Raw genomic sequence first — 17,120 nt, 5'->3', positions numbered from 1 at the left:
GCTCCAAACAACTCTGGCAGAACAGAAACTATCATTAGAAAGCTCTAAGTGAAATAATTTATATATACATCTGGACAACCTAATTTCTTTTCTGGGGCTTGTATAAGACACACCATAGAGCCTTGGTTTTGAAAGGAAATGGACCCAGTTTTCTGGAAAATGAGACTTGTTTCAGAGTTGGCAAGATGCAGGCTGCAAATTTAGGCATCTGAAATGAATCAGTGATCACTTTTGAAAATCTTGATCAAAATGCTTCACATGGACAGAAATGAAATAGGAATCCACAGGCAGCAGCACCACAATCTGTTTGTTTTTACAGATGATCAGTTAGCACAGGCTACTCTAATTTAAGTTAAAAAAAGCTAACCCTGAAGTGATGTATTTCTTCAATGAGGCTGTGTGCATCTGTGCCTTTGCACATGTGTGCACAAACAAAATAGGCAATTGTTTATGGAAAGTAAATTAAAATACAAAATAGGTAATTGTTTAGGGCCAGAGGGTACCTTGCTTGGTTTTCTTTCTCATGGAGATACAGGGGATCCACGTTGTTCTTTTGGTTTTTTTCTCCCCAGAAAAATAAGAGGATACTGGATGACGTGGGGATTAGGCAGGAATAGGAAAGCAAATGCTTTGGGCTCCCAAAATATTAGGAGGCACTTGCTGTGTTGTATACTAACCTACTAGGGCTGAGTAGAGTTCCTGCAGGGGAGTCTGTAGTCAGAGGCTCTGGTACTTTGTTAGGGTACTGTCTTGGCTTTGCAGGAAAAAAAGCCAATGCTTCTGGAAACTGAGACTTGATTTTCCATGGATGGCTAACATGAGCCATGACTTGCTGATGCTTTAGGGTCTCTTTCTGTTTCTGCTCTTTCTAGTGTTTCTTATGTTTCCAGTACTTATATCTACCTGATTCCAGGCATGTTTAGATTAGATGTTACGAAGAAATTCTTTACTCAGGGGGTGGTGAAACACTGGAACAGGTTGCCCCATCCCAGTAAGTGTTCAAGACCAGGCTGGTTGGGGCTTTGAGCAATCTGGTCTGGTGGAAGGTGTCCCTGTCCATGGCAGGAGGGTTGGAACTAGATGATAGGGTTGGACTAGATGATCTTTAAGGTCCCTTATCATTCTGTGATTCTATGTTTCTATTGTCCTGTACCATGAAAATACCTGCAGAGAGGAAGGCCCTTGTTGCATGAAGCAAGTAAAAAAACCCCAAAACATTGCATTGGTTCCATAAATCCTAAACACTTTATAACATATTGCAGAATCCCAGGACAATATTCCTTGGCTTAGCAATATAAGTTTTTTTTGCATCAACAAAATCTGTTGCAAGGACTTAATAAAAAAAAAACAACAGTGAATGAGGGCATAAACTCTTGTTTGCAAAATTCTAGTCAAAACAGCCTGTTATCATGCCTACTATCCTCATGTCAGCTGGGATAGGATTAATTTTCTTCTTCATTAAACCATGACACCAACCTATTAGGAAAATGGAGCTGACTGGTGGGAAGATGTGTAATGTGTGAGTAAGTGCCACGTTTGATGCAGGATCAGGTACTTTGGTGTTTGGGCTTCTTGCAGGCACCGTAACAGGCTGGAGAGGCAAGAATTTGGGCTGTCAACTACATACCCCTGTTTTGATGAATAATATCATACAGGGCTCATTTCTCCCTGGTTTTCCCCTCTGATATTTTATTCATGCATTCTTTTCCTCTTGCTCCTCATCCCATCCAGAATAATAGAATTGGCTGCAGCAGGGTCATGTCACTTCTTGGTTGATTATGCTGCTAACAGAAAAATCTAAACGAGCCATCCTGCATTTTACTCCTGAGGCTGATTCTTGAGAAAACTGTTTCTGCTCCTAGGGAAGTCAATGGAAATCTAATTAATACCAGATGTTTAGTAATAACAAGCACCTCCTCTTGGGAGAACCAACCAAACACGGTGTGAAAACTATTAATTAAACTAGTTTGACTCTGTCATCAGGTGCTTAACTAATTCCAGTCATGCTAGTCAAGCTAATACTGGCTCTCAGAATGAGATTGCCATTCTTGACACAAAAGCCAGTGTGTGGCAAATCAGACCATGTCTGGGTACATAGCTCATCTTGCCTTCACACCGAAGGAAAAGCTCATCAGTTTCAACATTGGACTTCCCTGGATTGCTGCTTGTGCAAAATTTTCCCTACTAAAGGTTTGAGCCAATGATGTGCTCAGGCATAAGCTTTTGCAGACATTAGATCAGGCCCCATTGTTGCTGATGGTTCGTGCAAATTTGTAGAATCACAGAATCACACAGCTTGGGTTGGAAAGGACTTCAAGACCATCTAGTTCCAGCCACCTTGCCATGGGCAAGGACACTTTCCACTAGATCAGGTTGCTCAAAGCACCATCCAACTTGGCCTTGAACATTTCCAGGGATGGGGTATCCACAAGTTCTCTGGAAAACCTGTTCCAATATTTTTTGCCTAGATCTTCCGTAGATCTCCTTGGTCTCCATTGTTTGCACTTTAAGATATGGTGCAGTTGTCCCTGCTTCAGGACCAGAAGGTAAAGGCCTAAGGTGGGGTCTGAACACCACAAGAAAATTAGGAAGGCTTTTCTTTTCATCACTTCAAACTGATGCTTTAATATATTCACAATCCTATGCTTTTTACAAAATTCAAAGATGTTTTTATTGTACAAAGTTCCACAGTGAAATCAACCAGGTTTTTGCATAGCTGCTTTAAAAATAGAATTATACACCTTTTTGCAGTGTGTTAATTATTGCATTCACCAGTTTGAAGAAATGAAGCAGCAATTTGACTCTGAGTTATTTACCTGGACAGGTTTGGATTGACCTCTATTTCTCTTATAGGACCTAATGTACAGTTCCTGGCATTAAGAGAACACCTGAAATAGTTCTTTTTGAAGCCATGGCACCCAGTTAGCAGGTCAGGCTCCCACTGTTGGTGAGCTTTCTTCACTTCAAAAGGGTGAATTTTCTGTCAAGGTACAGAACAAAATGTATGTCAGTGTCAACTTTTAGCAGTGTACCATGTTAGCCATGTTAAACCCATCACAGAATGAGGATCTACATAACCTTTCTTACAGCCCATCCTCTAGACCATGATATCTTTCTAGGGAGACACAATGAACATCTCTTCTGAGTAATGGCACAGGACTAGGTTCCCTGTGTATCTTTTCACAATGGTATCTTTTTGCAGTCTAACCTTCCATGACCTTTAAAAATAGATATATTACTCTTTTGCATTGAAATGCAACTGTATACCATGAATTTCCCCCAGTTTTCCTTAGAAATGTAAGCATTTCAGTCCAATACTAGCTGGTTGAAATTCATTCTCCAAAATTTTTCTTTTAAAAAGTATTCACCCCAGTGATTGATTTCTTCACATTATACCTAGTTAAATATGTATTGCACCTGAGAGGCAAATTTCTCCTCTTTTATTTGCACTGTGGACCTGTGACCTTCTGAGCAGATCTGGGTAACATCAGCAGTTGTTTCATGCTTGATATTTCTTTTATATCCCTCTTGGGGACTAAGTGCCAGGACTAATTGACCTCCTCTGCCGCTCATGTCTTGCCCCAGTGACTGAAGCAACATCCTAACAAATAAAAGAAGGTATCCAAAGAGGTTCCTACCACCACGGTCTTTGGCTCCCATGGTCAGCTGTGGATTTTCTAAATGATAGCCAGGAGCAAAATAGACACAAACAGTAATTTCCGTGTGGTTGGTTAGTTGGTTGGTTTTTAGCTAAATTCACATTGTTTTGGAACTCGAGGGGAATTTGCGACCAGCTTCACAGAGTGAAGATGGTGTTTTGACCCACTCTGGCATATCTTTGTATGATTTCAGTTTAAGAAGGGTTAGGAGCTAACCAGCTAGGGGAAAGCGAAGCTCAGACCAAACGGAAACATCTTGTGGAGGTAACTTTGAGAAGGGATTTCCTAACTGGCTGATGTCATCGTCTGGGCTTAGAGGAAAGTCTCAGGTCTCGAGACCTTAGAGGCCTTTTTCTTTCGAGCTGGTTTCAATTACACATCCCTCAAAACAACAGCAGCACTTTACAGTGGCCTCTTCTAACACTGTAAAATCTTTAAAGCAGATCTGCTTGTGACTGAAGCAAGTGCAAAACACAGCAAATTTTCCTTCCAGTCCCTGCAACCCAGACCACTACAGTGGTGCAGTTCAGGGGCACTTCAAAACCATCTTAAAATCCACAGTTAAAGATCAAAGATGAGAATTTTATCCTTCATTTCTACACAGTGCCAGTGTAGCACCTTATTCCTTCAGTTTTCAAGGCATTTTATGTTCCTATGCTTTAAAGTGATGGCTGAAGTTTTGCCTGCGGAAGCAAAAAAATGAACCCACGCCAATGATGATCACAGATAAAACCAATACAAATGTTAATATAATAAGGATGTTGATTTTCTTCAGATCCTCTTTTTCACAGTCCTCTGGTCTAATGTTCTCGACGTGCATTTCTTCCCGATACCCGAAGTTCTGAATGTACTGGCACGTTAAGTGCTCCACGTTGGGGATCTGGACATTTTTGTTCCGGACCATTGATGAAAGCCAGATGTTTCCACAGCAGTTCAGTGGGTTCCCCGAGAGATACAAGTTTTTAAGTGAATTTTCTAATGCTAAGATATTGCTGCTCTGTAATGTGCTGAACCTATTGTTCCGTAGGTCTAGAACTTCCAGAGGAGAGTCATTACCCCACTTGGGCAGCCAGTTCAGCTGATTTTCAGAGAGGTTTAAATGTTTAAGGTGCCTGAAACAAGGCAAGTCAATATTTAAATCTATCAGGCTATTACCATGTAAATGCAAGTATTCCAGAGACTTTTCCAGTCCTGATAGTGCTTTAAGTTCAATTTTCAGTCCAGGGTTCATGGAGAGATCCAAGACAACCAGAGGAGTGTTGTAAAAGGTGTGTGCTGGTAGGATGTTCAGCATGTTGTCAGCTAGGTACAAGTACTGGAGAGTAGGAGAATTGATAAATGATACACAACCACTTTCCTCTCCAGCAAGTCTTTGCTTAGCTAATCCTGAGTATATGCTGCAAAGGCTGATATTATTGCTCTGTAGGTCAAGGAGTCTGAGGCTAGAAAGACTTGAGAAGGTGTCAAATTGCAGGGTCTGAAGATAATTGTTTTGAATATGAAACTCCTTCAAATTTGGCAAAGCCCCAGCATCGAGGAGAAGGTTCTGCAAAGCATTGTAGCTCAAGTCAAGGACAGTTAGGGACATCAGTGAACTCTCATAATTTACTGCAAATGCCTGAAGACAGTTTTTGCTGAGATTAAGGGTGTGAAGGGACGACATTGACTCAAAGAACTTATCTGGAATGGATTTGATTTCATTATAACTTAAGTCTAAATATACAAGCTGGGATAAATAAAGAGAACTTACATTTCTGTTTTGCTTTTGATCAACAAGAGGAAAAGAAGCATCTAGCCATTCATTATCCATGTAGTCCATTTTATTATAAGGGGATTCAGCAGTGAGCTGGATTAAATTATTTGATAAATTCAGAGTTACCAGCTTATTTACCTGAGGGAAGATGGGGAAATGAAGCAATTTGTTTTCACTAAGATCCAGACATCTTAAGCTATATTCATCATCTGTCTTTGTGATGCGGAATGTCTCAATGCTATTCCTGCTAAGGTCAAGTATCTCCAACTGCCTGAGGTTGAAATCAGAGATGCAAGTAATTGAATTTGTGGAGAGGCTGAGTTTGGAAAGGTTCATCAGAGTCTCAAAAGCACCTTCTTCTATTTCCATGATGATATTTCTCTGAAGATCTATCTCCACAAGGTTGGGAGATCCCTGAAACATCTTGTGCGATATCATTACAATACTGTTGTCTGCCAAGGAAAGGTACCTCAGGGTTGGAGCTTGCTTAATGAAATACTCAGCCATCCCATTGTAGAGATTGTTGTGGGACAAGTCCATTATTTCCACCTTGGGTAAAAGTCCAATCCCCTCTGTCCCATTCTGAGCAAGCTCATATAGGTTATTATTGGCTAAATTTATTTCCAGCAAATTCGTCATGTGTGCAAACACTCCAGGCATGATGAAGCTTATCTGGTTGGAGCTTAAATCCAGACATTGGAGGGAACTGTAAAATGATAATGGCATTTCATGGATGCTTTGAATCAGATTTCCAGACAGATCTATTTTGTTTGTATTCAGATAGAGATCATGAGGGATTTGATGGAGGCCTTTGTTGTGGCAAAATGCCTGTGAGTTTGCCTGCCAGAAAAAGAGAGAAAAGGGGTTGTCACATGACAAGTGAAAATAATTTTTGCATGATACATATATATGAGGAAAATAACATTCAGCATCCAGACAGAACCTCCTTCTGAAACCGTGATCACACCACTTTCTTGGAGCACTCAGACAGCAAGACCAACCATCCTAACACTTCTCTGCAGCTAACAGCATCCTTCTCATTTTTAAGACATCTCTGACTTACAACAGTAGAGTTTTATCAGGATGCGATAACTACTAAATGTTCTCCTTTTTGTACCTTTTTAATAATCCAGAGTGGAGGGGTTTTGCCCTTTTTCCATTGCAATCAAGCACCATCTCTTAATTTTTCTTCTGATGTTTAATTTTCTCTCTTTGATCTCTGTATTAGGTTTTTCAAAGTCTGCTTGCAACAGTAAGCAGTACTTGAAAAAGCTGCACTCTGTTGGCAGTGTGGGTCCCAAAGCAAGGAGGTGGAAAAACATGTAAGGATCCTTTATCACAAAACCTCAAAGTCACACCTTCAGTTATTTGATCACGTCTTCCTTTAGCCATGGCTGAGTTTAGTAAAGTACCTTTATCCAAAATGGGTCATTCAAGAACTGAAACATTTCTGATGCAAATCTCCAAACTCTTCCTGCTTTTACCATCCATGTTTTACCTTTTCCTAGGGCAACAGTTCCCTTCTTCTTGCATGGGGAGAGTGCCTTGTGAAACTGCTCCAACAAAACACATGTGACACAACATGGAAAAGACAAATTCTGTAAAGCCAGCTCTTGAGAGAGAAAAAAGCTGTGAGGTGTATTGAGGGTCATACTTTTTCAGGCCAATTCTCAGCAGCAGATAGAGAAAAAAAACCCAGATGTCAAAAATCAAATCCATCTTCCAGATGCAAGTCTGTTTAATTGCAGCTAGGATTGAGTCTGTGTCCACACCAAAATTTGGAGTGTGTGTTCATAAGGAAGATTGGAAACAGGAACATGAGCATCCTTGAATAAATATCAAGCTATGTTTTGTTAATAAGGAGAACATACAGCAATGTGAGGATGTGGAATGTGAAAGGCTTAGGCAACATTTAATTTAGTGGAGGAAATCTCTTGTCATTAATGTATTTGGCTGTCTGGACCATATAGTATTTGTAGGAAGATCAGAAAGGAAAGAAATAAAGAAAAAATCTGTTGATTCTTAATTTTTGTGGAGAAGCAGAATACACGTTCCATGACACAAAGCTTTTCAGATATTATGAAAGAAACATTAAAAGTGAAAAAATATTAAAACTCATCTGTTTCATGTGAACTTTAAGGTGAATGAAGTGGCAGGCCTGTTTTGGGGAAGCGTGGCACTAGGCAGTTTTTGTGAATCTCTTTTGCATCATCCAAATTTTGGAGACCACACAAAAATGTGTCAGAGAATTATAAGTGCTCATCCAAACTTTAGATATAGTCAGACTGCTCCACAGTCCTTCCTGTAGAACATCTTTCTCAAAGATCCCAAGTAAATTGACTACTAAAACCTGAACCCCTTTTTTGCTCCCCTCCAACTGACTGAAATCTCCCCCAGCTAAAAATATTAGGGAGAAAGAAGGAAATTTTCTGGCTTCTCCCTGACATTATTTCTTTCCTGCAAAGCCATCACAGAATTGCTCATTTTGAGCTAAAATATGCCTACGGTTGGGCTTAGCTCCAAAGCATGAGAAGGAAGCCTTTTCTTATTTGGTTTGTGGAAGAAGGAGAAGCCAGAAGGATAAAAAAATCCAGAGTGAAAAAGCAGCAGGTGCTTTGCAGCCTAAGGCAGATGCCAAGTTTCTTCACACACTTTGAGCCAGATCTCACCAAGTGTTGGGCCCTCTCTGTTCTGTTTGGGAGGAATCATCTTAGCAAAGTCCTGATCCAACTCCTGTCAACTCCAGCCAGCCAGTTTTCACTGAAGTCAGTGGCTGAGAGGTCAGCCTCAGATCACCATGTATCTTGCAGAATTTGGCCCTTAATTTGGCCTTTAATTTGCCTCCACGGGGCCCTCCCAGGGATAAAATGGACAGATAAAATCTCTCAGTCTTCCATTTATTCCTATAATATTTCCCTCCCATTTTTCTTTTTAAACTTTCTTTCCTTTTCACTGACTTTTTGATCCTCACCATATTTCTTATCTTCTGCACCATCTTTTCTCCCCTGAGCATCAAACAGTGTGAATTTCACCTTCATCAGCAGTAGGAAGCATAGACGAAGCACATCTCAGTGGGATGGAGCCAGCATCTGTTTGGTGTAACTCCCCTCTTCCCACATCTTAGCCCAGTGGGTTGGCAGCCTGAGCCTGGAAAAGAGGTTTTTGCTACTTGCATGTTCTGACTTCATCTTTTTTGCCAGTGCTGCCATCAGTTTATTTCAAGTCCATTGTCAAAAAGTACTGCAGGGTTAGGAGCACTTGGTCCCTTCAGTGTCTGGTTCCATCCATGTGCTGGCAAAAAAAAGATCCAACAGCTCAAAAGCTGAGCATTATTTGGATTCTGATTTCAGTTCTTCACTGCTCAGCACTGGGAGGAAGTTGCCACCCATGTTTGTAGGAGCCCTACCAAAAAAGCAGCTAGATCCAAGCCTCCACTCATGTTCTCCTTTGTCAACTCATGAACATTTGAACCGAAGAATTTGGGCTGGAGCCACTTGGCACTGACCTGCACTTGCATGGTGTTCATGGCCATTCTTAGAAAAGCTGCCCAGGTGGAGTCTCAGCTACACAACCAAATCTCAGCAGTTTGCACAGATGTCCCACACCAGCTGACCTGTGGTAACCAGTTATGCACATGCTCTTGCACCACCTCAGTGCAAGGTAAGACAGAATTCCCCAAATCCCTTCCCTTCTGTAATTATTTCAAAGTTTATCCTTTGGCAGGTAACACGAATGAGCAGAAACATCTTTCTCTGAGAGGTAGAACATGATCTACTTGAAGCCTTGCCTGTCCTTGGAAGGCAACATGAGTTAGGAAGAACCTCCTGACATTTAAACTGTGCTCTGCTGTCTTGCAAATACTCTAGTTCAAGGACAGGAGCACCAGTGGTGAGTCAGAGATGAGCACAAGTTTCTGACTCATGCCTCTTCCAGGAGACTTGGGAGGAAAGTATTAATTTCTGAGCCTTTACTGTTCTAAAGATGTCACCGCAGGGAAAGTACTGTGTGAAACTGTGAGGCTGTGATGAAAAATAGTAATGCAGGACTTCAGTGGACACAGCAGCTAATCCAGTATCTCCTTTTTTCTTTAAACAGTGCTTGAATTTACACACACCTTTCGTTGGAGCGAACATCCAGTGCAGGAAGATGATCAGCCTTGACATCAGCAATGCTGAGCTGTTCGTTTATCCGAGATGAGCATCCCAGCCCTTGACTGCAGTTTTCTGTCAGAGCTAAATTTATCTCAGTTAACTGCTTAGAGCCTTGGGTCATTGGCTTGATGAAAGCAGTTTAGAGTGGAGTGGTGGAAAAAAGCATGTGTTTACCTCTCAGCAGTCAGCCTGGTCTGTGACCCATCAAAAAAAAATGGGATGGGACAAATCTGCTTGGATTACTGTGTGTCTTGCCCAGCCTTCATGTGACTGAGGTACATGGCATCCAAGCTGCATCAGTCTTCCCTCTCCAGCCAATGAACTGAGCTACTCAGTCACCTTCCCAAGATCCCTCTATATAAACTAGGTTTTAATTTGTTTGGAATTCAGGAAGTGCAACAACACAGCAGGGTGGGCAGGAATGGAATGAGTCCCATAAGGGAGTTGTGTACAGCTAGCAAATATTTTTTTTCCTATTTTGGAAATTCTTGAGGATTTGTGCTGTACAGCTTCAATACCCAGGGAAAAAGTACTTTTAAAAGCCTGTTACAGTCAGAAGCACTTTGATAGGGAAGGAAGAAAGTTCAGCTGTGAATAACATTTATAATATTGTACCAGGTGCTTGCAAAAATACAAGGAGCAGATTTTACACCAGAGCAAGAGGCTTTGTCACTTTTTTTCCCTCCAGTAGAAGTCAGGTACAACTTCCCTGGCAGCAATGTTGTGTCAGGGCAGAGGAGGTCAGTCTCCCTGCTATTACAAAAGGGCTGGTATGATTCTATTTCACAGAAGATTCTTTATTTAAAGCACAAAGAACTTAGGCCTGATATAAAGGAGTTGATTTTAGGGCTAAGTCTTTTTTCTGTCTCAGTCCCAGAACCCCTCTATGGTCATAGGGAAATCAGGTCAGATTTCTCTTAACCAGCTCCCACTTAGGAAAAAAATGAGATAATGACCCTTCTTCCCACCTCACCCCTCCTCCACCCCTTTTATGTGCTGTCACTACAAAAAGGACATAGCCTGAGAACTGCCTGCTACCCATCCCCTAACCCTGCAAATCCCACCTCTGCCACCACAGAATTCCCAGGTCCTGGGGGATTTCCCATTTCAGAGACTGTAGCTGTTTGTAACAAGGGGATCCTAAGGGGTCTGAGTAGGGATCCTGCCTTACCATTTCACAGGATGTCCCCTCTGTAGGATGATAGTTCAAGGTTCCTGTGTTCACCACTGCCAGCAAGAAGATGATGTTCAGTTTCATGGTTCTGCAGGTAAAAGCAATTACGGTCAGATTTCAAATGGAACACAGAGGTCAACACACCAAAAAGCTGGCACCAGATCATCCTCTAATATGGAGATGGACACAACAGTGCAATAAATTAATCCATCTCTGACCCTACTACACTTATGACCTACCCGTGTAGCTTTGCGTTCCTTTGAGCCCGGTGGGAAAAGGAAGATTCAAGGCATTTAATGGGTTTCTGTGGTTTCAGCTGCTGCCTAGATGATATCCAGGCCACCCAATGAAGACCAGATGCTCGTGCTGGGCTGTGTGTCTGGCATCACGTAAAAAGAGCCCTCAAATGGAAATGGTTTCTGTTTAGATCCAGTGAGTTAGGCTGAGGATATTAGCCACAACAGAACACCACCCTGACGGACATGATTCTGTCATGCAGAAGATGATTTCACATTGTTTGTGAGTTCTGTTTTTTATTTATTATTTTGTGCTGCCCTCTAGGGCTGAAGCAGCTGTCTAATTGCTGGTTTCCTCACTTCCTTTTGCTAATTAAGTACTGCTGCTGGAAAATCCACTTTTACACAGATTTCCCCGTTGCTTTCTCCCAGAACCACAAGCATTAACTCTCGCAATGCACTTTTCCCACGGTTGAAATAATATGCCAAAGAGCTCTTTGCACCTTATTTGCTTTACAACACACCCTGAAATGAGAGGCATAAATCCTGGAATCATAGAATGGTTTGGGTTGGAAGGGACCTTAAAGATCTCTAGCTCCAACTCCTCTGCCATGGACTGGGACACCTTCCTCCAGACCACATTTCTGCTCTAGCCATGAAAATGCTATGAAAAGACAGCAGGGGAGGGCATGGTTAGGTGCAATGGACAGAAGAATCCATGCTAAGTTCTCAAGAGGACACTCTGTCAGTGAGATTATCAGAAGCCTGGACAGGTTCCCCTTGGCTGAGTTCTCATCAGACTTTTGATCATGTTCCCTCAAGCACATTGTGTCTTGAGCTTCCCCTGGTTGGAGCTGGCTGCAGTGCTGATTTTGGCATTCTTCCTGGAGTCAAGAACTCTATCTGCAACCCCCTTGGGGTGAGCAGGGAACTCATGTTGAAGCTGGGGACCACTGTGGTGTCCAGAAGTTTAAATTCCTTTTGGATGTTCTGTGCTTAGAGTTTGCCTGGTCAGCACTGTGCAATAGCACTTGCAATGCATAGACACTTTCGCAAGGAAAACCTCAAATATTTGAGGCCTCCAAGAGAAAAAAAACAATAAATTAAATAGGATATTTTGATTTAATTTAGAGATGGAGTACTAATATCATTCCTGCAATAAAGAGCAGCAAGTGACCAGGATGACTGCAGCTTCAAATTTTCTGCTCATGGATGATCAGAGCACCTTGGGAAGTTTGGGTTTGCAGGGATAAAAATAGCAGAGATTTTGTTGGTTGTGCTTTTTTAAAAGCCAGCTCAGCTCCTCAAGCTGTTTTACCAAGTGACCAAACAGTTGTGCCAGGTGAACTGTGAAGAAGAGCCTGGACAGAAACAAATGCCAAAGCAGGAGGGAAGGGCATGCACTGATTCTGCTGCTCAGGACTTTTCTTCATTAAAATCACAGCCAAGTCAAGTCTGCATAGCAAACTAAGGACTCCAACATCCCCTGTAACTCCAACATGGCTTTTCTCCTGTCTTTGAAGCTGTTGCCTTCCTTGTTTCTCTATCTGTCCTCTCTCCACTTGCACCTGTATCAGGTGTTTAGCCAACAGCAGTTCCCCAAGAAAAAAACAACATTTTCAATTCATTGGATACACAGAGTTTAGCTAGATTCCCCATTTTATTCACCTTTTTCCCCCTACTCCTCTCTCCAGGAAAGAAAAAGAAAATAAATGACAATTGCATGAAATACACTAGCCTGAACTCTTGCTGAGTGAGGGGCTGGGTGAAGGGACAGTAGGAGATGGGAAAATGAAAACACTTGTATCAGCAGAAAGTGACAGTTGCAGATTAAACTCTCTGACCATGAAAACAAACTATCTCCCTGGAAAACAAACTTCCTGGGGAAACTCAAACTCAGGAACAAAAACATATTAATTTCTCATATTATCTTAGTGCAGGAAAAAGGGAGAAAAATAGGCTTTTAATTCAGCAATTTGTTTTAGTTGATGGTGGAGTCAGTATCTGGGAAGAGATATATTCAATTTATGTGATCCAACAGGAGACAAAAGGAGGTGAGGATAATTATTTCTGATAGATCTGATTGCATGATACTGATACCCCACCCTTGAACCCATCCATCATTATAATAATAAAAGGTTAAGCACTGATACAATCACTGAAATGTAAGCATGTGCTTTAAAAAGAGATGAATTGTGAATTTCTGTTATTGAAAAGTAAAGGATTTTAGCATTTTAGAGTAATAAGTTATTTTGAAGTTGAAATGATTGCATCTGAGTAAAAAAAGAAAAAATGCCAAAACCCCAAATTTATACTGTTGTGGAAAACCTAACTTTTCATTCTATTTAGGGGAAACATCTGCACTTTCATCAAAATTACTTTTATCAAAATACAACAGCTTTATAAACTCATCTGCGACTTTTTTATAAAATCAGGATTTTCTAAAACTTCATCGGTTCCAAATACTGTCTAAGTGTTAATTCCCGTGGTAACAGCCCAGATGCAGCAAAAGCCTCTGAATAAGTCATTGTTCACCCAAGGTGACATTCAAGCTGTCAGGATGTTAAGAGTAGCAAAACAACGCTGCCATCTCACACCTCGTGCTCCAACAGGGAGAGCTCAATGTCAGTGCTGCTAGGAAGAAGAGCAGAGGAGCCAAAGAGGCTTCTGCCGGTTTTTTACCCGAGGGCTCTGTGATTTGCCCAGGGCTGTGTTAAGATTCAGTGTGGGGGGCTGGCTGAGTGGCATTTAATCAGTGTACAAGGCTGATCTCTGCAGCACTCCCAGTTCTGAGCACTACAATGCAGCAATTCCACAAACAGAATAAAGTCCTGTAAAGAGAGAAAAAACACCCAGACATGACCCCACCTTTCACTGCTGTAAACACAGGGAATAATAACAAACCCGGCGTATGACAGCTGTATTGTTATAAACTAATCCGTTCCTCCTTAACAGATTAAGGGATCTGACTCGCTGCAGTGCAAGTCCCTCATGGATTAAATATACAGCTGTGTGGATAGAGCCATCTACACCCTGTGTTTAGCCACTTCCTCAGCCTATCCATAAACATGATATATTTTATTTACACAGTACCTTCCTCATCTGTGTTACTTTTAAGGGCTGCAGCTCTAAGTCACAGGAGTCCCCATCTCTCCTGCAGTCAAAAGCTCAACTTTCCAGCATGCTGCCAGGTTTGCATGCATCTCCACGTACCTGCTCTGTGGCTGGAGGAGAAGGAGGAGCAGGTTTCACCTCTGCTTGCAGCCTTCTGTCTCACAGTCTCTCCCGGCAGCTTTTCCAGGGCAAGTCGAGGAAGAGTTTCCTTAGGGAAGTCGTACCTCTATTGCATGCCAGCTGACTAAAACTCTGTGAGCTCCGAGAGAAGTTTGAAGTCACAGGAAAAAAAAAATACTCCCCATAGACTGGTCCTTGAGTTCATTCCTTTGCAGTCACGATCTCTTATATATTCCCAGGCTCCCACGAGCATGCGAATACATACCTCCGTAATTGTTTTAAAATGTGTGTGTCCTCTGCACTCCTCTTTATTTTCCATTTCATTCATTCAGTCTTGGCTTATTTCCTACAGTTTCTCAGCTGGTAATTACACTATTCTCGTATTGACACATGAAACAGGCTGTAAATTCCACAAAAAGATCCCCTCTGCAGGCTTTGCAGACACGTGCTTGTCTCTGAAGTCATCCGTGCCTGTCCCACAGCTGTCAGCTTGCAGATTCCCAGGGGATGGAGTAAAGCAGGGGCACTGAGCTAGCTGCAAACCCTAAACTCCAAGTCCATGGAGGGTGGGATGCATAAGGAAAGGGTATATGGGAGGGAAGCTTTGCAGTAGGGAGAACACATCACATTTGGTTTCCCAGCAGCTCAGGTGTGTCTCTATAGCACAGCAGTGGGGTGACCAAATGCACCCTTGGGGGAAAGGACAAATTTAATTTAATGCTTGAATGGGAAACAATGTAAATGCCTTCTAGAAAAGGCAGTGGGATGGATTTTTCTTTCTTTTCCTTTTCCTTGGATATGAAGCTCTCTTTTATTTCAGAAGCAATGGTCTTGTGTAAACTGGTGGGGTACCTGCACACTGCCTGTGCTGTCTTTTCTGCTTAGATATCCCCTGGTACCTGGACCGGGGTGCATCAGCCTCTGCATGTGAGTTTACAGCAGTGCAGACCTCTGAGAGAGTGTGGCCAGCTCCTCAGTGGGTGTCTCATGAACAAAATGTGTTGGTTTCACCAGCCAAGACACAACCCTGCCTGGGCTACCCCACTGGGGAACTCCCGCAGGCATCAGAGACCAAAGCAAACCTCCAGGGGCCACTGCAAACCTTCTTCTGGGGATGTATGAGGAGTATCTCCACTGAGAGAGCTCCCACCTGGAGGAGAGGTTTGCCTTCAGCATTGTGTGTTTTCCCCACTTTGTACTGACATCTGCCATGATGGACAAGGATTTTGGATCGACCAAAAAACAATGGGCTATTGACTCCCTTCTCCTGGACAGCATCAATTCTGTTCAGCTTTCCTGGATCTGTTTATGAAAATCAGATAAAAACTGTGTCCTTTAACTCCATGTGCCAAACAGCTTTGTGGATTCTGCTAAACATATGTTGGCTCCAGCTTTTGCTCCTCTGCCACAGGTTACTGTTCTCTTTAGCACGCCAGCTCCTGACAGCATTACTTCAGATCTGCACCATACTGGGAAATTCAAGGTGAAAATGGCTACAGATGTGGAAGATGTGGTTTGTTAAACGTTGCAATAAGTGCATTTTGCACGTACTGCAATAAGAATGCAGGGAAAACAAGGATAATCAATTTAAAAGTAATGTGTACATTATGGCAAAGAAGTAAACAATAATGATACATATTCATAATTGTATCATGAATGATAATGAAAATGTACAGCTGTATATGCATAGTTTTTAAAGGCCGAATGGTTTCACAATTAGTAAATGAACTATTTCTCATTGACTTATCTTGGTAACAAGCAGATCTGGAGGAGTTTGCTTGTGTAGAGCTGCATCAAAACCTTATTGAGGACCTCAGAGTAGCACTTACATGGGGGTGGTCCAAACAATACAGCACAGTATCAATGAGTGAGCATGGGGTCTGAAAGCCCCAACAACCCTGTGCTGTGCTAAACTATGATTCCACTATTGCTCTATCTTGTGGCACAATGCCCAGTAACTATGGTTGTGCTTTTTGTTTGGCATCAGCTTGACACTGATGTGTTGATATACATCTCCCACCCAAGCTGCACCTCCCCTCATAGTCTGCTATTTATTTGGCTGGGACTGACAGAGGGGGGTCACCAAGGTACAATGAGATATTGTCTCTCCTCCTGTAATCATGCCAGGCCAACCTGATGGCCAACTTGATGTCACAGCAGCCAAGTGAGCCTGGAGGATGTGGGCCAGTGTATTTTCCAGGTGGCAAGCTAAAGGAAAATGCCCTGTCACAGAAAGGATAGGAAGTCTCCCCACAATAAATTTCAGACTTATATGGAAACAGGAGAAATTACTCACACAGATGGTGCTGCTGTTAGATCTTCATCTCTGGTGTGTGGGCTGCAGAAAGCTGGGTCAGCCAATGGTTGATACCCAGTGACACCTGGGTGCTGATGCTTCTCCAGTTACATCTCTCCCAGGGGGTGATACCTGCCCAGATCCATACAGACCTGTCCCTTCTCTAGAGCAAGCTGACTATTTCCAGGTGTGTAGCATTCAGATCTCTAACTCTGGATGGTGCCCCCACAGCCTTCAGTTTGTTGTTTCCCTACTAGCTTTCTTTCAGAATGCCTTGAATATTGCAGAGACAACTTCCAAATCTGCTGTGGAATAGTGTGGGAGAACTGTGTGGAGAAGAAGTAACCAAACCAGATGCAGGGCCTGAAAGAAACCCCAGAACTACACGCAGCTTGGAGGGAACAAGCTGGTTTAATAGGAAAGAGGGCCCTTGGGAGAGCTACCCCTCAGTGTGATTGACTCTGGGGAGCTGGGTTGTCTTACAGCATCGATGCATCCAAGCATACCCCATGAAAATCCTGAGGATATGAGGAAGGTCACCACACCCTGCAGACTTGTAGGATCTTGTCACCAAATTGCATTACAAGCACCAGTCCAGCAATAATCTCTGCTGGTAC

The 17,120-nt window shown here is 42.4% G+C and overlaps 1 protein-coding gene across 2 annotated transcripts; it reads right to left on the bottom strand.

Moving 5' to 3' along the window:
- Positions 1–1,226: 1,226 nt before the first annotated feature.
- On the bottom strand, positions 1,227–14,698 carry LRRC32 (leucine rich repeat containing 32). Of its 2 annotated transcripts, none has more exons than XM_085066963.1 (3): positions 14,187–14,698; positions 10,735–10,825; positions 1,227–6,252 (listed from the first exon to the last, which is right to left on the bottom strand). In XM_085066963.1, the coding sequence occupies exons 2-3, from the start codon at positions 10,819–10,821 to the stop codon at positions 4,312–4,314; spliced, it is 2,028 nt and encodes a 675-aa protein (XP_084923089.1). In that variant the 5' UTR covers positions 10,822–10,825; positions 14,187–14,698; the 3' UTR covers positions 1,227–4,311. The 2 variants fall into 2 exon arrangements, with proteins under 2 accessions (XP_084923089.1, XP_084923096.1); XM_085066970.1 differs by lacking the exon at positions 14,187–14,698 and adding an exon at positions 10,977–11,180.
- Between the last annotated feature and the right edge of the window lie 2,422 nt (positions 14,699–17,120).

This window comes from Lichenostomus cassidix, chromosome 1 (genome assembly GCF_008360975.1).
Source record: "Lichenostomus cassidix isolate B80296 chromosome 1, HeHo_3.0, whole genome shotgun sequence".
NCBI lineage: Eukaryota > Metazoa > Chordata > Aves > Passeriformes > Meliphagidae > Lichenostomus > Lichenostomus cassidix.
This window is presented reverse-complemented; position numbering and strand designations above follow the sequence as displayed.